We start from the raw sequence: 22,239 nt of genomic DNA on the forward strand, positions 1-22,239 counted from the left end.
ACCTGTTCCCTCCCCGCCTCCGTGCCGCCCTGTGAGCTCACTGCGTCACCCCTTCTCTGCAGCAGGCCAAAGACCGCACCCCCACCACACCACGTTTTGGAAAGCTGAGCTCAGCTTCACAAAGCACACTCAGGTGTGATTGAATGAAGAATGAAGAAATCACTTATATAGAACGTGTCTGACAAAGTGAAGAAGGCTAAAACATTTCAAAAAGTGTTTTAGCCTTCGTTAGACCATTGTGCCATGATCTAACGAAACACCTGAGGTACAAAGTTACTGACGTCTGGAAAGGGTTACAAAGCCATTTCTAAGGCTATGGGACTCCAGTATGCCGTAGTGAGAGCGATTATACCAAATGGAGAAAACTTGGAATGGTGGCAAAGTTTCCCAGGAGTTACTGGCCTACCAAAATTAGTCCAAGAGCACATTGACGAGGTCCAGGCCACAACAACTGAGATTCTTTTTTTTCTTTTTTTTTTTTTTCTTTTTTCTTTTTAAATTGAACAACAATAAAAAAAAACGCAGGCTTTACATGTCTCAACTAAGGTCAGAGTTCATGATTCAGGAAAAAAAAGACTGGGCAAAATGGAATTGGGAGAGTTCAAGGAGAAAACCACTGCTTCCCAAAAACAACACAAATACTCGTCTTTTATTTGCCAAAAACATCTTATTGATCCCCAGGACTTTTGGGAAATTACTCTGTGGACTGACAAAGTAAAAGTTGAACGTTTTGGAACGTTTGAGTCCCATTACATCTGTAATAAAAGAACACAGCATTTTAGAAAAAGAACTTCATAGCAACAGTAAAATGTGTTGGTCATAGTATAATGGCCTGGGGCTGTTTTGCTGCCTTAGTACCTGGAAAACCTGCTGCAGTAAATAAACCATGAATTCTGCTGTGTACCAAAACAAACTGAAGGAGAATGTCCAGCTATCTATTCTTGACCTCAGGCTGAAGTGGACTTTGGTTATGCAGTGGGACAATGATCCAGAACACATCAGCAAGTTGACCTCCGAATAGCTTAAGAAAAACAAAATGAAGAGCGGCCTAGTCAAAGTCTTGATCTGAATCTGATTGAAATGCTGAGGAATGACCTTAAAAAGGCACTTCATGCTTGAATACCCCTCAGTGTGGCTCAGTTACAACAATTCTGCAAAGATGAGTGGGCCAAAATTCCTCGACAGCACTCATTGCCACTTATTGCCTTTTTCATGGAACACAAAATCGGTTCACAATTTAAAGGTGTTCTGCAGCAGTGGAGGTTGATCAAACCTTGAAAGCTGGTGCTACTAATTCGTACATGTTTTCCAGCTTTTTTTAGATAACGTGCAACCCCCTCTGTCTGCTTAAAAGCAGTGTTGGAACACACTGTGGTACCATACCGTTGTGACCATCATTTGAGCAGTATTGTACTTCAGAAAGTAGTGTGTTGCTACAAAAATGTTGCGAAAAAGGCAATTAACAATGGAAGAGAGACAGAACATCATAACAGTTAAAAATGTAGGTCTTTCCTACACAGAAAGTGCACAGAAAGTCAAGGCGTCAGTAAGTACAGTTTCCTTCAAAAGGCACTCGGAAGCTGGGGCAATTCTGACAGGAAGAGGTCTGGCAACCCCAAAGCCACAACTGAATCACAGGACAAGTTTCTGAGAGTTAACAGCTTGCATGACTGGTGGCTCATAGGACAACAGCTTCAAGCACAGCTTAATAGTGGTCGTAGTAAACAAGTCTCAGTTTCAACCATGAAGAGAAGACTTCGAGCTGCAGGTTTGACAGGACGAGTTGAGGCAAGAAAGCTGTTGCTAAGATGTCAGAATAAGACAAAGAGGCTTGCCTGGGCCATGAAACACCGCCATTACTGAAGAATGAAAGAAGGTATTGATGAATCAAAACTTTAAATGCATGATCTTTGCACATCATTGAGTAGGCAAAAGGATGGTTCCACAGTGTGTAGCATCAACTGTCAAACATGGAGGGGGAAGGTGTGGTGATCTGGCGCTGTTTTGCTGAATCCAGGGTCGGTGACCTGTACAGAGTGAGAGGCACCCTGAAACAAAACGGCTACCACAGCATTTTGCAGCCCCCAAAGGTGGCTAATTAGATGAGTCAAAAGTTTAGAACACATTTTGGTCTATAAATTCATTCTTTTTTTTGACTCCAACTGCTATTTGTACTATGCTTTTATTTCAGAGTGCAATGACACATTAAGCGGCATAATTTTCAATAAAAAAAAATAGAAAAATTGTAGTGTTCTAAAACTTTGGCAGGTTTTGTCTGGCTACTTTTTTTTTTTTTTAGCTTTTTTATTTTGGGTGTTTATAGCAAAGTGAAATCTAACCTTTCTATTCTTGAGGCTAATAAATGGCTTGCACCTTGGAGGTGAACCCTCTGCATTTACTTTCATGCAGTCTTCTCTTTACAGTAGACTCGGATACTCCTATCTCGTTTAGTGTTGTTCACTTTTTTTGGCTGTTGTAAAGGAGTGTCTCTTCACCATGGAAATGATTCTGTGATCATCCATCACTGTTGTCTTCCCTGTACGTCCGATACTTTTTGCTTGCTGAGTTCACCAGTGCTTTCTTTGGTTTTCAGGATGTACCAATCTATAGATTTTGTCACTCGTAATATTGTAGCAATTTTTTAATGTTTTTTTTTTTTTCTTTCCTCTTTGCACCTTAAGGGACGGCTTGTTTCAAATGCATGGAGAGTTCATTTGACCACATGTTGTCTGTTCACAGCAAATCATCCAAAAATCATCCAATTTCAATATGGATGCCCTCAAATAAAAGCTCAGAGGCTACACATTATGTCCATCTCTATCATATACCTATATTTGAAATATATTTCAATAAACTGGTTAAAAAAACAAAGTTTGTGTCAGTGTCCAAATATATGGACCTAACTGTGTGTGTGCGCGCGTATATGTGTATAAAATTGCTTTTGACTTTGTGTGGATTAGAGAAAAAAAAAACAGATCAATTCACACCCCACCCCAAGTCAAGTAAAAATGTTTGCTATGTACACATTCCACCCTTTAAAATAAACAGTTCACTGGAGTCATCAAAATGAGTTTGTGGCTCAGGACATGGAGCAAGTCATCTACTTGGAAGGTTGTTGGTTTGATCCCTGGCTGGTCCAATCTGCGTGCCAAATATCCTTGGGCAAGATGCAAACTTACTCTTTGATGCATCCACCAGAGTGTGAATGTTAGATTAAAAAAAAAAAAACCACTTAAGCATATAAAAAAAAGTTTTGAGTGCTCACATAAAGTACTATAGAAGGACCAGTCCACATGTACACTTTTGACCACAATTATATGTTGCTTTAAAACCTGTATATCTTTCAGGTTTTTAGATGCTTCCCATCTCATAGGCACTAATGCCATCAGAGATGTAGACTGTGAACTGAGGAGTGATTTTTTTTCTTCTTCTGTGTGTTAAAAGCCGGTCAGCCTCTTCCCTCTTTAGTCTGGAGGATGCGGTGTGCATATTCTCCAAAAAGAATTCCAAAAAGCATCCAGTATCGGTGTTTAGCCATGTCCCTTAAGCACATATTTCTTTACTTCTCAGAAACTCTGCTAGTCTTTCATGTTACTAACCAGTTGCTAGTTGACCTAATTAATTGTAAAATTTTTCTCAAGCTATTTTTTTTTAGTATCAGATATTTTTCCAGCTTTTTGTTCCTTACTGTTGCAGCTTTTGAGGGAAGTTGCTGCCATCAAATTCAAAATTTGGTAATATTTTCATAAAATTGTGCATGTATGTCTTTTTAAATATTTGCTGTTCTATTGTGAATAAAATGTGTTTCCAAGTTGCAAATAATTGCATCTTTTACTTTTTAAATAGTTTTGACATAACTCAAATAAGACATCGCCTACCATTTTGAAATTGATACCATAGGTACATCTCCAAAAAGTCGCAGATGAGTTTGAATCTCAGATGACAAAACTTGTGAATTTGATAGCTTAAGAAGCCTTTTCACATTTATAACATAGGTCAATCTACTAGGAGCCTGAAAGCTTTCAGTATTTTTGCAATTTTGTTTATTTAACTCCCAGTCCAAGTGTCACAATCTAAAGCCAAGACGTTGCTTTGTCTTAATGATTTTTCTGTAAGCAACGTTGAGCATTGATATTATCGATATCAGAAGGAATTCTGGCTGGCAATTATAAAATATAGGTAATATAAAGGTTTTTCATATGCTATAATGAATTAAAAAACAAATAAACATCTATCCCACATTGTTATATTTCTCTTAAAACTTTAACAAGTTTTTCAGAACAATAATCACCATCCTTTGGGTGGTGCTCGCACTTGTTGTTGGCTCTTTCTCTGATAGAGTATCACTTCTTGTTCCTGTTCCAGTGCACAGTGGTATTTTCGTTTATATCACTCTTTTGATTCATTCTCTAATTGTTTTCACAGTATTTACTCACTATGTCTTTAAGGATTGCTTAGCTTAGCTTAGCTTGCAGTGGACTCGTTAGCAGCATGGCCTCTTCACCTGTCCCTCCTACACTTTCCTTCTCATTGTGTCAGATGTTTAGTTACTATTCAGTCTCCTTTGGTAATAACGATCCTTGTAATAAATATAGCCTTTTTGCAGCTCTGGAGGCCAGGATCACTGAATTGGAGACCCAGCTTCACAACCTTGAAAAACAAATAGCTAGCCAGGGCCCTGTAGTCGGTTCAGCCGAAGGTAGTGTAGGCCCCGTTAGCTCTCCCCTGGCAGATTATTCCAAGCAGCCGGGAAAACGGGTTATCTGGGTGACATCACCCATTCATGTGTATAATTGATGTTCCCCACTCAATGACACACCCAATTGTCTTCCAGCGTCCAGAGAAGGCAACAGTGAAGGAAATTTAAAACTGCTGGCTAAGGGTAAATGTAAATTCCATAAAATTATACTTCATGTCGACAATAACACCCAGTTACATCAATCGGAGGTCACTAAAATTAATATTGAGTCCATGTGTAACTTTGCAAAACAATGTCGAACTATTAATTTTTTGTGGTTCCCTCCCCAATTGGAATTACATGTTTAGCACGTTCGTCTTAAACTGACGGCTGCCTGAGAGGTGTCCAAAAAAGACGTAGGCTTTATAGATAATTGGATAACCTTTTAGGGGAAACCTAGTTTTATTAGGAGAGAAGACATTCATCCCACTTTGGATGGAACAGCTCTCATTTCTAAAAATCTGGCCATATTTGAGCCAAACATTCCTTTAACATTAACTACTTCATAACTTCTTCACAAATAAAATTTTAACCATTAAAAAAAATTACTCATAACCATTTTACAGACGTACAACTGCTTTGATATTTATTTAGACTCTTTTTCTCCAATTGATATTTCAATTCAATCTTTAACTTCAGCAATTATTTCCTCCAAACCATAAAGGTGTCTTTTACACCTCATTCTTACAAGACTGCTCAAAATCAAAATCAATGTTTAAATCTTAAATATGATCAACCTATCTCTATTAATCGGCTATTTACCACAGGCCTTAACGCTGGCAGTGGTTAACCATTACTTAAAAAGCCATTACTTAACAAAGCTGTCTTGGCTCCAACCTTCTTTTTTATCTGAGAAATTCTTGAAAGAGTAGTGGTAAAACAGATAATTGATATTCTGCAGAGCAATGGCTAATTAGTAGAGTTTCAATCAAGTTGCAAAGCTCATCAAAGTATACAAAGGTTTTGTGAAGGTTATCAATTATCTTTTATATCCTCTGACAGTGGACTTATCTCTGTGCTTGTTCTGCTAGACCTCCGTGTTTGATACTGTTTACAACAGTATTTTATTACAGCAATTAGAGCATGCTATAGATATTAAAGGTGCTACACTGCAGTGCTTTGAATCATATCTATCTAATAGACTCAAATTTGTTTATGTAAATGAAAAGTTCTCTTCACACACTCAGGTTAATTATGGAGTTCTACAGGGTTCTGTGCTAGGACCAATTCTGTTTCCTTTGGGCTGTATCATGATGCTTACTCTGGATGGCATTACAATGGCCTCCAGTAACACTGTCAGGAATCTTGGAGTCATTTTTGACCAGGATATGCTCCTCAATGCGCATATTTAGCAGATATGTAGGACTGCTTTCTTCCATTTGCGGAATATCTTTAAAATTAGAAACATCATATCATAGAGTGGTGCGGAAAGGCTTGTTCATTCATTTATTACTTCTAGGCTTGACTACTGTACTTCATTATTATTGGGATGTCCTAAAAAATCCCTGCCTTAAATTAATTGGCAATTAAATGCTGCAGCAAGAGTACTGACAGGGACTAGAAAGAGAGAGCATATCTCTCGTATATTGGCATCTCTTCATTGGCTCTCTGTTAAATCCGAAATCTAATTTAAAATCCTGTTCCTCACATACAGGGTCTTAAACAGTCAGGCCACATCTTATCTTAACAACCCTATAGTACCATATGGTACCTATTAGAGCACTTCACTCTCCGACTGCGGCCTTACTTGTTCCTAGAGTATTTAAAAGTACAATGGGAGCCAGAGCCTTCAGTTTTCAGGCCCCTCTTCTGTGGAACCAGCTTCCAGTTTGGATTCAGAAGACAGGCACCCTCTCTACTAATAAGATTAGGCTTAAAACTTTCTTTTTTGCTAAATCATATAGTTAGGGGCTGGAACAGGTAACCCTGAGTCTTCCCTTAATTATGCTGCAATAGGTGTAGGCTGCTGGGGGATTTCCATAATCCACTGAGTGTTTCTTCTTCAGTCACCTTTTTCACTCACTATGTGTTTATAGCTCTTTGCATTTTATCATTAGTTATTATTAATATCTGGCTCTCTTCCACATCATGTCTTTTATCCTGTCTTCATCCGCTCACCCCCAACTGGTTAGGGTTTAGGGTGGCTTCAGCAGATGGCAGCTCCTCCCTGAGCCTGCTTCTGCTGGAGGTTTCTTCCTGTTAAAAGTGGGTTTTTCCTTCCCACTGTCACCAAAGTGCTTGCTTATAGGGAGTCATTGTTGGGGATTTCTCTGTTTTCTTTGTATTATTGTAGGGTATTTAACTTAACTTAATATAAAGTGCCTTGAGGCAACTGTTGTTGTGATTTGGTGTTATATAAAAAAAATGAATTTAACTGAACTGAAAACAATACTTCACTATAGCCTTGAAATTTCAAACTTCACGCCCAGAATATCACCCACAAGCAACAGTTCCCAGTCTACTCCCGCTCACTCCAAAACTATCCTTCAGGACTGAAGTGAGTCCCCCAAAACTCTTACTCACCTCAGTCCTCAGATCTGGATTCAGAAGTTAAGTCACTGTTCCCCCACAGTCAGGTGTTCCAAAAATAATTATACATCAAAAAATTCGATTGGACCATATCATGGGTACATTTGTATTTTTACCTTTGTGGAACTGTAAATGAGGCAATGTGGCAATGTCCACATTTTAGACTTTTTTGAATGCAGGATATATTTTTAAATCCAATTTAACAGGAGGCAAGTATAAGCAGAATCTAATAATAATGACAATAATGAGAATAACAATAATAATGATAATAATCATCAAAAAATCATATCAGTTGAATTATACTTATCTAATTAACATACTCAGAACAAAGTCAGCATTACTTTTGCTCTTTCACAGTGATAATCTTCGAGAGGATGATGAGCATGCCTTTGCCACTGACTAAGGCAAATCTAGGTTCAAACTTTCATCTATTAGCTCATCTCCCAATCATAATGTCATTCAGGCAGTGCCTTATCACCATATCAGTGCCTTAACTCTTTTCACATTTGCAAACCTCAATTCAATTGGATAAATATTGCAATGTTACCTTCAAAAGCAACCTAATTAGCTGGATAACCCCAGGTTGCTCTCCGATGCATGCATTGGAGTATAAATTTGTGTGAGTGCTTTGATACTTTCTGCTTGCAATTTCTTCTTTGCTTTAAGCAAGGGCCAGTGTCCCGCAGGTTTTAGATGCGTCCTTGATCCAACACAGCTGATTTAAATGGCTAAATTACCTCTTCAGCGTGTCTTGAAGTTCTCAAGATGTAATGAACTAATCCTTTGTTTCATTTGTGTTGGCCCAGGGTGATATCTAAAACCTGTAGGACACCGGCCCTTGAGGCCTGGAGTTGGACACCCCTGACATATACCATACCATAGCACCTTTATTTATAAAGCACTTTAAAATAAAGCCAGGCTTCACAAAGTGTACATATACAAGAAGCATAAACAGAAAATAATATCAAACATGTTAAAAATAGAGAATTGGAAAAATAGGAAAAAAATTGATTCAACCTTTTAAAAAGTACCAAAGGCTTAAGCAAATAAATATGTTTTAAGAAGAGTTTTAAACTCCCCACAAAAATAGGAAAGTCAAGTGTGTCTGTGTGTGTGTGTGTGCTTCTACGGTTAAGGGGACACCTTCTCAGATGATAAAACATAGGTATGATCCTTCATGTCTTGAATCTGAAGGTGTAGGCACAAGTTAAAATTTGCCTCCATGCACGTGAATGCTTACAATTTCTTTTCTCTTTGGCTCTTGGCATGATACACGTGTGGTCAGTCTTTAGCCACATAAAACATGATGGAATAACAAAATCCATCTCAACCACTATATTCAAGATGGCAGGCCAACATGGCTGAAAGATCATTATACATTAAAATATACTGTATGTATGATTACAGTATTCTTTTTTTTTCTATTAAACTAAAGAAAACTTTTGCTAGGTTTAAATATACTAAACTAATTTAAGGGAAAAAAAACCCCCCAGCTGATTCTGAGGCAGCCAGTTAGGAATTGATTGATTTTTTTACATGAAACTGTTGTGGTAACAATTTTGATATTTTAACACTGTATAATTTTTTTAAATATCAAACATCCTTATTTGTAAATGAGCAGATACCTGTGAATTTCTGTGTAAGAACATGTAGCTCAGCTTGTTTGCACAAGTGATATCATGATTCATGAATTTGTCTGTTTCTACTCCACCATCACCAGGACTTAAGTACCTTCACTCTGCTGGAATTCTACATCGAGACATCAAACCTGGCAACCTCCTAGTCAACAGCAACTGTGTGCTCAAGGTGTGTGGGACAGGCAAGCATTAATCCTAACCCTATCTCTATGGCAAGGATTCTTTATGTGAGTTGTATGACAGGCATGTGACAGATAAAGAAATAAAAACTATGAATATTTATTGACAGTATAGATGATGATGTTTGTAGAGGAATGAAAAAAGAAATCAAAAAAACAGATCACAGTTGATGGTAAAAATAAAATGGTAAATGGCCTGTATTTGTATAGCGCTTTACTAGTCCCTAAGGACCCCAAAGTGCTTTACACATCCATTCATCCACCCATTCACACACTGGTGATGGCAAGCTACATTGTAGCCACAGCCACCCTGGGGCAAACTGACAGAGGCGAGGCTGCCGAACACTGGCGCCACCGGGCCCTCTGACCACCACCAGTAGGCAACGGGTGAAGTGTCTTGCCCAAGGACACAACGACCGAGACTGCCCAAGCCAGGGCTCGAACCGGCAACCTTCCGATTACAAGGCGAATTCCCAACTCTTGAGCCACGATCGCCCAGTTGATGCCTAAAAGAACAGACCAGAGGGAAAAACAAAGTAGAACTTGGACCACACAGCTCTTTCCTGATGCAAGAACCACAGGATCTTCCAGCCCACTTACAGCAAGTATCTAGACTTTGGGAAGAAGCCAGAGTACCCGGAGAGAAGCAGACACCATAAAGATGATGAATTCGAACGCAGCACCTTCTTGCTGTGAGGCAGTAATGCTGCCTCCTCATATTCTATTCTTTTTCAGTTGTCTCTTCATAGACAACCTTGTCTACCTCAAATAAGGATAGTTTAATTCAAGCTCCAACAGATCTTCTTCACAATGACCTATTATACGAAACGCTGGTTTTATCAAAGACCATGACCCGGTTGCCACAGAGATGCCACCTTAAGTTCCTGTTCCTGTTCACCACTAGGAGAACAGAAACTTAAGGTATCAAAATTACATGCAGTCCATAAAGTTGGACAGTTCTATCTGCTACCCAAACATTCTCGGTTTCATTTTTTCTCCTTTATCTTCACTCTTCCTGAAGTGACTTTTTAGGAATCCTAAAAGGTTGATTCTGTTCATCTGGATGTAGCATTTTCAGTGGGAGAAACGTTTCGTCACTGACCTGTAGTCAGCTGAGACTTCTTAAGTCTCAGCTGACTACAGGTTTCCCCAATCTTATAAACAGTATATTTGCACAGTGATTGAAACTAGCCCACTAAATGAACAATGGGCTGTGAAGTCAGTTCCTTGATCATTAATATCCAAGTTGTCATGACCATTGTTCAACAACCACTGATCAAAGCCCATATCAAAGACCACTGATCATTGAGCTCCATGGCTTTTAAACCTCAAAACACGCTGCGCTAAAAATTGGTCCACCCCAAGAATCGGGTCCCCTGACACAGAGTAATATAGAGTATGCTGTGAAGTGCCAGGAGGTTTGCCATGATGTATATCGGGGAAACCAAACAACCTCTGGCGAAGCAGATGGCACAACACAGAAGAAGTAACTCATCAGGCAAGGACTCGGCAGTCTATTTACACTTACAGGCCAGTGGACACTCTTTCAGTGATGAGGATGTACACATCCTGGACAGGGAGGAACGCTGGATTGAGTGGGGAGTCAAGGATGCCATTTACATGAAAAAGGAAAGACCATCTTTGAATCAAGGAGGGAGCCTAAGGGTACATCTTTCACCATCTTACAATGCTGTAATTGCAGCCAATCCCCATCATGACAATTTGCAAATTAATGATCAAGGAACTGACCTCACAGCCCATTGCTCATCAGTGGGCTAGTTTCAGTCATTGTGCAAAGGTACTGTCTATAAATTTGGGGAAACTGCAGTCAGCTGAGACTGAAGAAGTTACTTGTGACGAAACGTTCTCCCAAATGCTACGTCCAGATGAACAGAATCAACCTTTTGGGATTTACTTACCTGGTTGGTTGAGCATGCATCAAAACACTTTTCAGGAATGCTAACTCACTGCAAGTCATTGCAGTCTCCAGAGGTTGTTTAAAAAGTTAAAGATTAGGGCTTTGATTTGTGAGCAGTGAAAACCTTTCCAGCCCTTACTGCAAAAGGCAAAAGTTGCCAGCACCATCATTTCTTTTCTTCCTCATTAGCTCTTCTTTTCTCCATTTATACTTGCAGCAAGATGCCAGTTTCATTTTCCTCTGTCCGTCAAATGGTAGTGACTCTTTTTTCTCTGTAGTTCTTTTTTTTAACGTTTTTGGGTTCCCTTTTCTGGCACTGGGAAGTTTAGATTTTCTCTGTCCCACTTACTAATTTTGTTGGTTTACAGTTCCTGGCACTGAGTTGCCAGATACACGTTTCTTTGCCAGAAGACATCTCTTCGAATAAGAGATGTGTTATTCCTGGCTTCAACCTAGTGTACTTTTTCCAAAGTTTCCATGTTTCTATTTCATTTCTCACATCTATCGCTACCAGTGAATTAAAATGTGTATGGCAAAGGTCCTGTCCACCATCTTCACTCAGTCATTGTTAATTATTTAGAGTGGAACTTAGTTAGGGGTTTCTAACATGTTAGAGTTTATTCACTGTCAATTCAGTTTACAAAGATACAAGTTAATTGAGAGTATTTGAAGAAACTGCATGTGCTTTTCAGGGTAGAAAAAAGTATGATTTCAAACCTCAAAAGTAATCTTCTGTCATTATTTATTTGGGACCAAATAAGAAAAGTTAACCATTAATATACACACATAGACTATGAAATTATATGTTTATGCATGAGAAACAAAACATCAGTGAAACTCTACTACAGTCATGGCCAAAAGTTTTGAGAATGACACAAATATTTGTTTTCACAAAGTTTGCTGCTTCAGTGTTTTTAGATCTTTGTGTCAGTTGTATCTGTGATGTACTTAAGTATAATTACAAACACTTCATAAGTTTCAAAGGCTTTTATTGACAATTACATCAAGTTCGTACAAAGAGTCAATATTTGCAGTGTTAGCTCTTATTTTCCAGACCTCTGCAATTCACCTTTGTATGCTATCAATCAACTTCTGGGCCAAATCCTGACTGATGCCAACTCATTCTTTCATAATCAATGCTTGGAGTTTGTCAGAATAAGTGGGTTTTTGTTTGTCCACCCGACTCTTGAGGATTGACCACAATAATAATAATAATAATAATGGATACTTTATTGATCCCCATGGGGAAATTACTTGTTTTTCTCTGCATTTGACCCATTCACTCAGTGAAGCAGTGGGCAGCCCACTAAGCAGGCGCCCGGGGAGCAGTGTGTAGGGACGGTACCTTGCTCAGGGGTACCTCAGGGTAGCCGTTAAGTGGATTCGAACCGCCGACCTTCCGATCATGGGGTGACCACTTTACCTACTGAGCTATCCCTGCCCCACAAGCTCTCAATTGGATTGAGGTCTGTGGAGTTTCCTGGCCATGAACCCAACATTTCAATATTTTGTTCTCCAAGCCACTTAGTTATCACTTTGGCCTTATGGCACTGTGCTCCATCAGGCTGGAAAAGGCATTGTTCTCCACCAAATTGTTCTTGGATGGTTGGAAGAAGTTGCTGTTGGAGGATGTTTTGGTACCATTCTTTATTCATGGCTGTGTTTTTTGGCAAAATTGTGAGTGAGCCCACTCCCTTGGATGAGAAGCAGCCCCACAGATGAATGTGTGCTTCACTGTTGGCATGAGACAAGACTGATGGTAGCACTCACCTTTTCTTCTGCGGACAATCCTTCTTCTTGATGCCCCAAACAATTGGAAAGAGGCTTTGTCAAAGAAAATGACTTTACCCCAGTCCTCAGCAGTCCACTTGCTGTATTTTTTGCAGAATATCAGTCTGTCCCTGATGGGGGTTTTTTTTGTTTTGGTTTTTTTTAGAGAAGTGGCTTCTTTACTGCCCTTCTTGACACCAAGCCATCTTCCAAAGGTCTTCACCTCATTGTGCGTGCAGATGCACTCACACCTGCCTGCTGCCATTCCTGAGCAAGCTCTGCACTGGTGAGCTTGCTGATTTAAGTGCAATCTTAATAGCAACAACGTCCTTGCATGTGAGCCCTTTTTATGTAACATAATGATGGCTGCACGTTTCTTTGCAGGTAACCATGGTTAAGAGGAAGGACAATGATTTCAAGCATCACCCTCCTTTTAACACATCCAGTCAGCTGTTCTAACTCAACCAGCATGACATAATGATCATAATGATTTCCAGCCTTGTGCTCATCAACTTTTTTATTTGAGTTAACAAGAAGATTATTGAAATTATCTCAGTAGGTCCTTTTGTGGCAGCGATGCAATGCAGTTGAAATGGGTTTTGGGCGATTAAGTTCATTTTCGTGGCAAAGAAGGACTTTGCTTCATAAAAACTGAAGCAGCAAACTTTGTGAAAACCATTATTTGTGTTATTCTCAAATCTTTTGGCCATGACTGTACATGCTGGAGCACAGTGGGTGAGGGAGGCAGAGAGGAGACAAGAAATCTTGGCAAGATTGATGGGTTTCAGAAGAAAGATGAATAAAAAGAAATCAGAAGATAAAAAGAGCTGCAGTAATCTCTGAATGGCTGTCTTTCAGATCTGTGATTTTGGCCTGGCCCGAGTGGAGGAGTCGGATGAATCAAGACACATGACTCAGGAAGTGGTGACACAGTACTACCGAGCTCCAGAAATCCTCATGGGGAGCCGCCACTACTCCAACTCAATTGATATCTGGTCTGTAGGCTGCATCTTTGCTGAGTTGCTAGGGCGACGCATCCTCTTCCAAGCCCAAAGTCCTATTCAGCAGGTAGTTGCTACTTAATTTAAATAAGATGACAAAAGATAATCTGCAAGGCATGAGAAATTTTTTGTCTGGAAAGATTTTGATACATAAAAGTAACAGTGTGTTCTTTTTTCCCTTTTTTTGTGTTAAAATGTTAAAAACAGAATCATTACCAGTCACCACCAGGATTAAATAACCTCCTCCTTAAAAGAAAAACAGTCATGCAACAAACTGTTGTGTCTCACTATACTGTGATGTGTGTGCTTTTGTGTAGCTGGATTTAATCACTGACCTGTTGGGGACACCTTCTATGGAGGCGATGAGGACGGCATGTGAAGGCGCTCGTGCACATATTCTCAGAGGACCTCACAAACAGGTCAAATAGTGCTTTTTTGCATCTGTTCTATGTGAAAAGACAAAACAATACAGATGAAACTGAAAGATCAGGTTAATTAAATTTTATTTTTTGTTGTAATTCCTCCTGTCATAGAAACAGCACTATGGACTTGACTGCAAAAGGGACAGGGTTTCTAGCCTGTAATCACAATTACAAGTTGGTCCATTTCATGTGTGCACAATAAACACACAAATCTGCGCACTCACAGCCACACGCTATCCTGTTATTAGTCTGGAACTCCTCAATGCAGTGTTAATTTGGGGTTATGGGATGGGATTAAATAAGTGTGTACTTCTTCCCGCTCCCTTTCGAAATGTAAATGAATCAGAATAGAAGCAATATTGAAATGTATTGACTTAATTTTGTATAGTATTTTTTTATCTCTCTTATTTTCTTTACTAAATGTACCTGTATATTGTTTACATGTTCGAAATAAATTAACAAACAAACAAACAAATAATACCACCTAATATCCAAGTAATGCACTGATATTTATTTATTGGATACTACGGGCCCAAAAACAAGGGGTAATAATGTGGAAACACAGCTCTGTAATGAAGTGGTAATAGCAGGGTAACAAGGCCGAAACAAGAATGTAATAATGTGGTAATTAATAAGTTATTACCACTCAATTGCCTGTAGTAGTTTCTGTTTAATAAACAGGAAACAGAGCTGCAAAATGCAAAACTGCCTGTTTCTATTTAATAACATATTAATAACCTATTAAAGCTAACTTAAACAGTATGTGATTATTACCTGGAAACAACTATGGAGGTTTCTGTGTAATAAGCAGGAAATAGCTTCACGATGCGAACCTGCCTGTTTAATAACATATTAATAACCATGTTAATAACCTTTTAAAACAAACTTAAACTAGTGACTACCAGTACATACCTGTGGCGGTTTCTGTGTTATGAGTAGGAATTTAATACCATGGTAATGATAACTGATTAAAACAAGCATTAGGAAGTCTGAAATGAACTGGAACTGTACAAAATCCTACTAGTTATCTCGCTTGTCCAGTTGTGGTGAGGGCAACACCACCGTCCTGCACTGCCTTCATTATTGACTGATCTCTTACCATCTAAGGATCCAGCTTCTCCTGCAGCAAATTTCACAAATACAGACTGTCCTATTCCCCCCCAAAAAGGAAAAAAGGCACCATTATGATTTCTGTCTAAAGTTAAATAATGAAGTCATCCTTTTCTTTTTCTGCCCAAAAAAGCATATTGGAACTCACTGGAATTGGAATATTTAGTATCTATCCTTAGAAATAAATCACTACAAAATTCACTGGGCGTGGATAGCTGTATTTTGAGTAGACCACACCTCTCAACGGCCTAATTTTGGGGCGAATACGATAAATATCATCTAAAATATCATAACATATATATATGTAACTAACCACATTCAGGTTCCTATCCATATTTGCAATAATAGTGGTCAGCTTATTTCAAGACAACCTTACTTCCGTGCAACCTTGGTTTCTATAACTATTCCTTATATTGTGTCTACTATTAATCAGTACAATCAGTACTACTGCTTATAACTATGGTAACTTACCCCACCCTTTCCTATTGGTGGAAAAATGTACCATGTCAACCAATCAAAAACCTGGAGCGAGTGTTTTAACCGATGCATGAAACTATACATTTTTAGACATAAGTTGTAACGGCCGCCGTTTTCTTTGTGAGTATTTATTACACGGCGTGCTGCAGGGAAAAGCCTGTTCTAACATTTGAGTCTAAGGTCTATTTTTTAGCACCTGATGGCTCTTTTTTGCTTCTCATCCGTAAATACTCTGCATGCTCTTTCACGTGATTCAGTTTATTTTGAAAAGTCTCAACAGGATCTTGAGCTTTATTGTGAAAGGTTTATGTGGAAAATAAACAAGCGGACACGCAATGGTTTTACCATCGCTGTTGCTAATGACAACGCATAAAAACAGGCGCTTGTCCGTCCGTAGTGTGGCTATATTAAATATAAGAGAAAGAGAGAACTTAAGAAATGAATATAGCCACTACAGTGACCATCAAAACGGTGAAAAAATATTGCCGTAAACAGTTTATTTTGCGACACCACAAAACAAACGATAGCGTAAAATAAAAACGATAGATGTTTTTATATCGTCATCCGATATATATCGTTATATCGAACAGCCCTTGGGAACATTGCTCTTGGGTGAGGTTTTCCAGGGATGTCCCACCAGGAGGAGGCCCCGGGGCAGACCCAGGACACGCTGGAGAGATTATATCTCTTGGCTGGCCTGGGAATGACTTGGTGTTCCCCTGGACAAGCTGGAAGAGGTGGCTGGGGAGAGGGAGGTCTGGGCTTCTCTGCTTGGGCTACTGCCGCCATGACCCGGCCCTGGATAAGCAGAAGAAAATGGATGGATGGTTGGATAGATGGATGTTATAATCCATTGGTTTATGCAAGCATATCTACGAGGACATACAGATCTACGAGAGAACCCAAAAAGCAGGGAAATGGTGGCTAAAGTTAGCAGGCAATGCCTCACTTCTTTGCCTTTATCAAGGGATAACATTGAAAGTGCAGACTCCCAGTAGGTAGCAATCTGCCTCCTACTGGCATTCACTCTGTTTCCATGGCAGTAAAAATGAAAAACAAGAAAAAAAAGTACACAGAATATTTTTATGCATTATGATGAAAATTTAGATGAAATTAAGTTAATTAGGGCAATAGTGAGTGTGGATCACTTTAAAGTGCCAGTTTAAGTTTGCTTTAATAGGTTATTAATATGTTTTTAAATAGAAACAGGCAGTTTTACATATGTGGTCCCAACACTCCTCCGTAATTGTCAGATTGCCTACTTTTTCCCACTTCACTTTAACAGAAGCAGTCCTGTCATTTTTATACCACAGGATGCTGTTTTTAATCTGGAAATAATTTTATTGTGAACTCCAGGTTTAGTTAATGATACAAATGTTTCTACAAGGTGGATGTAGCACTTACCATCCTGTTCTTTTTTTCTGAGGTAGCTCTGACATAGCCTGGACTTGTGTTTTGGGTCATTATCTTGCTGTAGAATGAACTCTTGACCAACTAGGTGCATACCAGAGAGTATTGGATGGGGCTACAGAAGCAGTAGCGGTTTTTGATACGGGCGACACGGGCGACACGGGCGGTTGCCCAGGGCAGTATCACGGCATCGGAAAAAAAAAATAATAATAATAATTACTCGTACTCATGCTGCCCCGACATCATGCCAGTGCATATCGGGAATGGCGTAGGCACCGATCGGTTTTCTATCGCCCATTTGCTGGGAGTAAGGGCGCCCTCCGTTTGCGAGGTGCGCCTGCTGCTTGCGGCACAGGGAGGAGAGGGCGGCGGGGGATTCTCGCGCCAGTGGTGCACATTGCCGGCAATGTGCACCGCTGGCAATGTGCACCGCTGGCACGGCCATTTATTTTTTGATGCAACTTCTCAGATTAATTCACTGCGTGTAGAGCTCAGGGCTGGACTGGGACAAAAAACCAGCTGATACTGAAATTAATATTAAATAAATTCTAACAACAGCTGATCAAGCTTAAACGTGCTGCTGTTGTTTAGTGCGACATCCGGCGGTTTCCTCTTTCTGGTGCAAAGTGGGCGATAAACAAACAAGAGAGAAAAGCTGATCATTGATCAGTTTCATGATTGAAGTAGCAACAGGAGAGAGAGGGGAGAGAATGAGAGAAGAAGAGGCAGATGTGCAGCAAAGACAAAATAACTCCACCTTTGTGTCTTTTTCATTCTAGCTGAAGTCCGGGACAAACTGTGTCCCCTCTCAGCTCAACACCAAACGCGTAATAATTTCTCTGAATGCGGGAGGATTCCGTCTTTTTACGGGACGGTTGGCAACTCTACTAACTAACCTTATGAATTAAATAAAGTTCATTATCAGTAACATAGCACCCACCCAGCTGTATAGAAACTCATGCTAGCTAGTACGCAGTACGAGTTATTGTAACTGACTGTAAAAAGTCAGCACAACGAAAATAAACTAAACCTAAACTTGGTTTATATCTGACCCAGATAGACTGCAGGTCTCTCCTCGGCGGCCGCCTCGGGTCTCTCCTCGTCCTGCCGCCGATCTCCCTCATCCACCTGCTGGCCTCCACCACTTGTTAATTTTACCGAATCTGTGGAAGCTCCGTGATGCCACCACCAAACAACTGAGTTATTTTCACACACCGGCCAGCTTCTGGCCAATCCAACACCTTTCATTGTTTATACCGTTACAAAAAAAATAATAATAATCGGGCCACTGAGCAAATGCCTGGTATGCCCAATGGCCAGTCCAGCTATGGCCGTGCCATCAGTTAACCCTTCGCATGCCAACTGTGGCACGCGTGCCTAGGGTTGCCGACCCCTGCTATAGATGATAAACTGGAAAATATATTTGTAACATTGCTGTTAAATCTAAAATTGTACTGTTGGCTTGTTGTTCACTTCTTCCTCTTGTACTTGTAAGAAACATATGAATGTAAGATGTGCCAGAAGCTGAAAGAGAGGGCAACATTCTAAATGGTGTGATGTTTGGTTTACAGCCATCCCTTCCTGTTCTGTACACACTGTCCAGCCAAGCAACCCACGAAGCAGTGCACCTTCTCTGCAGGATGCTGGTGTTTGATCCGGTGAGGCATTCTGATATAGATTTACATTATGTTTTGTAAATGAATCCCTTTCACTAAGTAGCTTGTGTACAATAATACACATATGTCTTAATGTATACTCAATTACTCAGGTAAGGAAATCCCAAAAAGTTGATTCAACTTGCAGGTTGGGGAAAATCTGCTGTCTGGTAGACTGAAGAAGTCACTTGGATGAGTGACAAAACGTTTCTCTCACTGAAAACGCTATGGCCAGATGAACAGAAGCAATAACATGGGAATAATAAACATAGTTTGAACCATAATGTGGGGCGATCGTGGCTCAAGAGTTGGGCGTTCGCCTTGTAATCGGAAGGTTGCCGGTTCGAGCCCCGGCTTGGAAAGTCTCGGTTGTTGGGTCCTTGGGCAAGACACCTTGGTCAGAGGGCCCGGTGGCGCCAGTGTCCGGCAGCCTCGCCTCTGTCAGTGCGCCCCAGGGTGGCTGTGGCTGCAATGTAGCTTGCCATCACCAGTGTGTGAATGGGTGGATGACTGGATATGTAAAGCGCTTTGGGGTCCTTAGGGACTAGTAAAGCGCTATATAAATACAGGCCATTTACCATTTTTACCATTTACCATAATAATGAAAGCCCACTTCAGTTACTTGAGCTCTCAAGGCAGGAGCATCCTTAATGAGTTCATGACATCATTGATCCTGTAATTTCTATCATTGTCCAGTTTCATCAAACCCATCCTTGACACTGGTGAAACCAGGTTACTGTGGCTACACACAGTCTGCTTTCAGATAATGATATGGTCATGTCAGTCTATTAGAGGTAGTATTAGTGTTCTCACAGTCCAGTAGGGATGTGACAGTTTAATCTGTGCCTTTTCTAAAAGGGCCATTCAGTGATTTTCACACCAGTCCTTTATTTATTGTTTCTTGCCTGTATTTGAAGAGTAACAGTTTAAAATTTAACACATTTAACTTTTGTATCTGGTCTCCAGTCAAAGAGGATTTCAGCCAAAGATGCCCTGGCTCATCCTTATCTAGACGAGGGTCGACTTCGCTACCACACGTGCATGTGCAAATGCTGCTATACCACATCCTCGGGTCGCGTGTACACCAGTGACTTTGAGCCCATCACTAACACCAAGTTTGATGATGGCTTTGAGAAGAATCTGAGCTCTGTAAGACAAGTCAAAGGTAAATTTGTTTGCTTTTTTTGTTTCTATTTGCAAGGCGCATAAACATCAACAAAAATAAACCCTGCAGCCCTGGCTTTGATAGATGAAAATAAGTTAATAGGACTGACAGACACTTGGGTTAAAAATTGAAAGTCTGCTTCTTCCTTACAAACATTTTAACCCAACTGTCATATTAACAATGGAGATCATTATCAATTCAATTTTATTGGCATAGCAGCAAATCGCAGCAATACCAAGGTGCTCAGTATTGTAAAGACTCTACAATAGTGCAAATCTAGCCTTGGGCTTGTTGTGTACCTTGAATTTGCTGCTTTACTGCTATTTTGATGAGATATCATTGCAGGAGCTCAGAGATTCCCAAATATAAAGAGGGACATGCTGCTACAGCTTGAAATATTAGACTTTCAGGATAAAACGTTGAAACTCCTTGCCTTCTGTGCATCCTGTTTTATTTCTTCTACTCCAATACCAGTGCTAAGGCAATGATTTTCTTTTTTCTGAGTGGTAACATTGGTAACAAGACTGCAGCAAGATAATAAAGAAAAGAAAACATAATTCTGATCTTTATGTAAGCATGGGAAATATATTTAAAAAAAACTTCACAATGGCTGTACATTAGGATCATTAATAATGAATGATGATTGTGTGTTTCTCTTACAGAAATTATCCATCAATTCATTTTGGAACAGCAAAAGGGAAGTAGAGTACCACTCTGCATTAATCCTCAATCAGCTGCTTTCAAAAGCTTCATCAGGTAGGAGACTCTGTAATTGTTAGCAGTATGAACACACACTAATACTAAATATTGTGTACATGAGTTACAGATACTGTACTGTGCCAAAGTCTTGATCCACCCTGCTTTCTGGGAGCCAGACTTTTTTTTTCTTGAGCAACAGTCCTATAGACTTGCTGAAGGTCTTTCTAAAGGTTTTCTCTGGACATTGGTTGCTTTTTTGTCCCATTTTCAGGCCAGTTCTTGTACCTGAGCATTTTGATGAATGATACAGGAACAACACAGGACGTGATAAATGCATCTGTTGTTCACTTAATCTTCAACAGAAATGCAAGTCAAGGAGATATTTTAGGGAGAAAAGGCTAAAGTATTCCAAATTACACAAGAACTGGACTTAAAATCAGGAATAACAGGTCTTGTGAATGAAATTGAAATTGTCATCAGTATGCACAGAGAATGTCAGGAGAGAGATACAGTGAGTGTCTACAGAAATCTGACTTAGTCATGGTTTGGGGCTCCATATCAGCCTGTGCTGTTGGAGATCTTGTCAAATTTAATTGAATTATGACCACAGAAAAGTACCATCAGCATTTGATCCACCATACACTACCATCTGGAAACACCTAATTGGCAAGGACTTCTTTGTTAGTATGGCAAGGATCCCAAACACACTGCCAATGTCATAAAATCCTGGATGAACACACACATACACACACACTCACATAAAATCTGTAAAAGACCTTTTTCTGGTGTAATAAGCCATTTCCAGTGAGGCCACCATGACTGTCACATTTAAAAAACAGCAAATAAGTTAATGTCACGTGGTTAGTGGCCATATTCCATATTTTGCGCATCATTTTACAGATGAATGAACACAAATGTTTGTACATGAGGCCTAAAGAAAGTAATGATGATAAGCCTGTCTGAATTTGTAAACCTTCCCCACTTACCATGGAAAGAGTCAGACATCCTATTGAGAAGATCAGCAACATGCCATTGTGAACTAGCATGCATGTGGCTCCTCTAAGTAGTACACTACTATCATTAACTCTAGCAGTTAACGTTGGTGGTATTAAACCTTTGTGTCCAACTAACAAATGTTTTACTCTCAACTAAATATTGCTAATATTAACTCCTTTCACTTAATGCCCTGTTTTTTGAACAGCTCCACAGTGGCTCAGCCCTCTGAAATGCCTCCATCTCCGCTGGTGTGGGAATAGCTACTGTTTTGTGTCGTTATTTTTCCTGACTGACAAGCTGCTAAACTGGGAACAAGAAAGGGTCTCAGTGTCTTCTATCATCTGTGTAGCATTTCACTGGAGAGCAGGACTCACAGGTCTGCTGGGTTTATGCTGAAAAATGGAATCAAAGAAAGGTCCACTGATAATTGCTTTATGGAAATTAATGACAGAAAAGCTCTGTATAATGCTTTGTACAGAATTTTTCTAAACAAACTGAGAACATACACACATCATATATATATATATATATAT

General features: G+C 39.7%; 1 protein-coding gene across 1 annotated transcript in view; it reads left to right on the forward strand.

Annotated features, from left to right (window-relative positions):
- nlk2 (nemo-like kinase, type 2) overlaps nucleotides 1-22,239 on the forward strand; it is a 50,239-nt gene extending 28,000 nt beyond the window's left edge. Inside the window, exons 5-11 of the mRNA XM_026193491.1 lie at nucleotides 8,988-9,073; nucleotides 13,630-13,839; nucleotides 14,090-14,191; nucleotides 18,763-18,849; nucleotides 19,813-20,011; nucleotides 20,674-20,767; nucleotides 21,912-22,239. Coding sequence (XP_026049276.1) covers nucleotides 8,988-9,073; nucleotides 13,630-13,839; nucleotides 14,090-14,191; nucleotides 18,763-18,849; nucleotides 19,813-20,011; nucleotides 20,674-20,767; nucleotides 21,912-21,966 — 833 coding nt within the window. The 3' untranslated portion in view covers nucleotides 21,967-22,239. The remainder of the gene's footprint in view (nucleotides 1-8,987; nucleotides 9,074-13,629; nucleotides 13,840-14,089; nucleotides 14,192-18,762; nucleotides 18,850-19,812; nucleotides 20,012-20,673; nucleotides 20,768-21,911) is intronic.

This window comes from Astatotilapia calliptera, chromosome 14, assembly GCF_900246225.1.
Source record: "Astatotilapia calliptera chromosome 14, fAstCal1.2, whole genome shotgun sequence".
In the NCBI taxonomy this organism is placed as follows: domain Eukaryota; kingdom Metazoa; phylum Chordata; class Actinopteri; order Cichliformes; family Cichlidae; genus Astatotilapia; species Astatotilapia calliptera.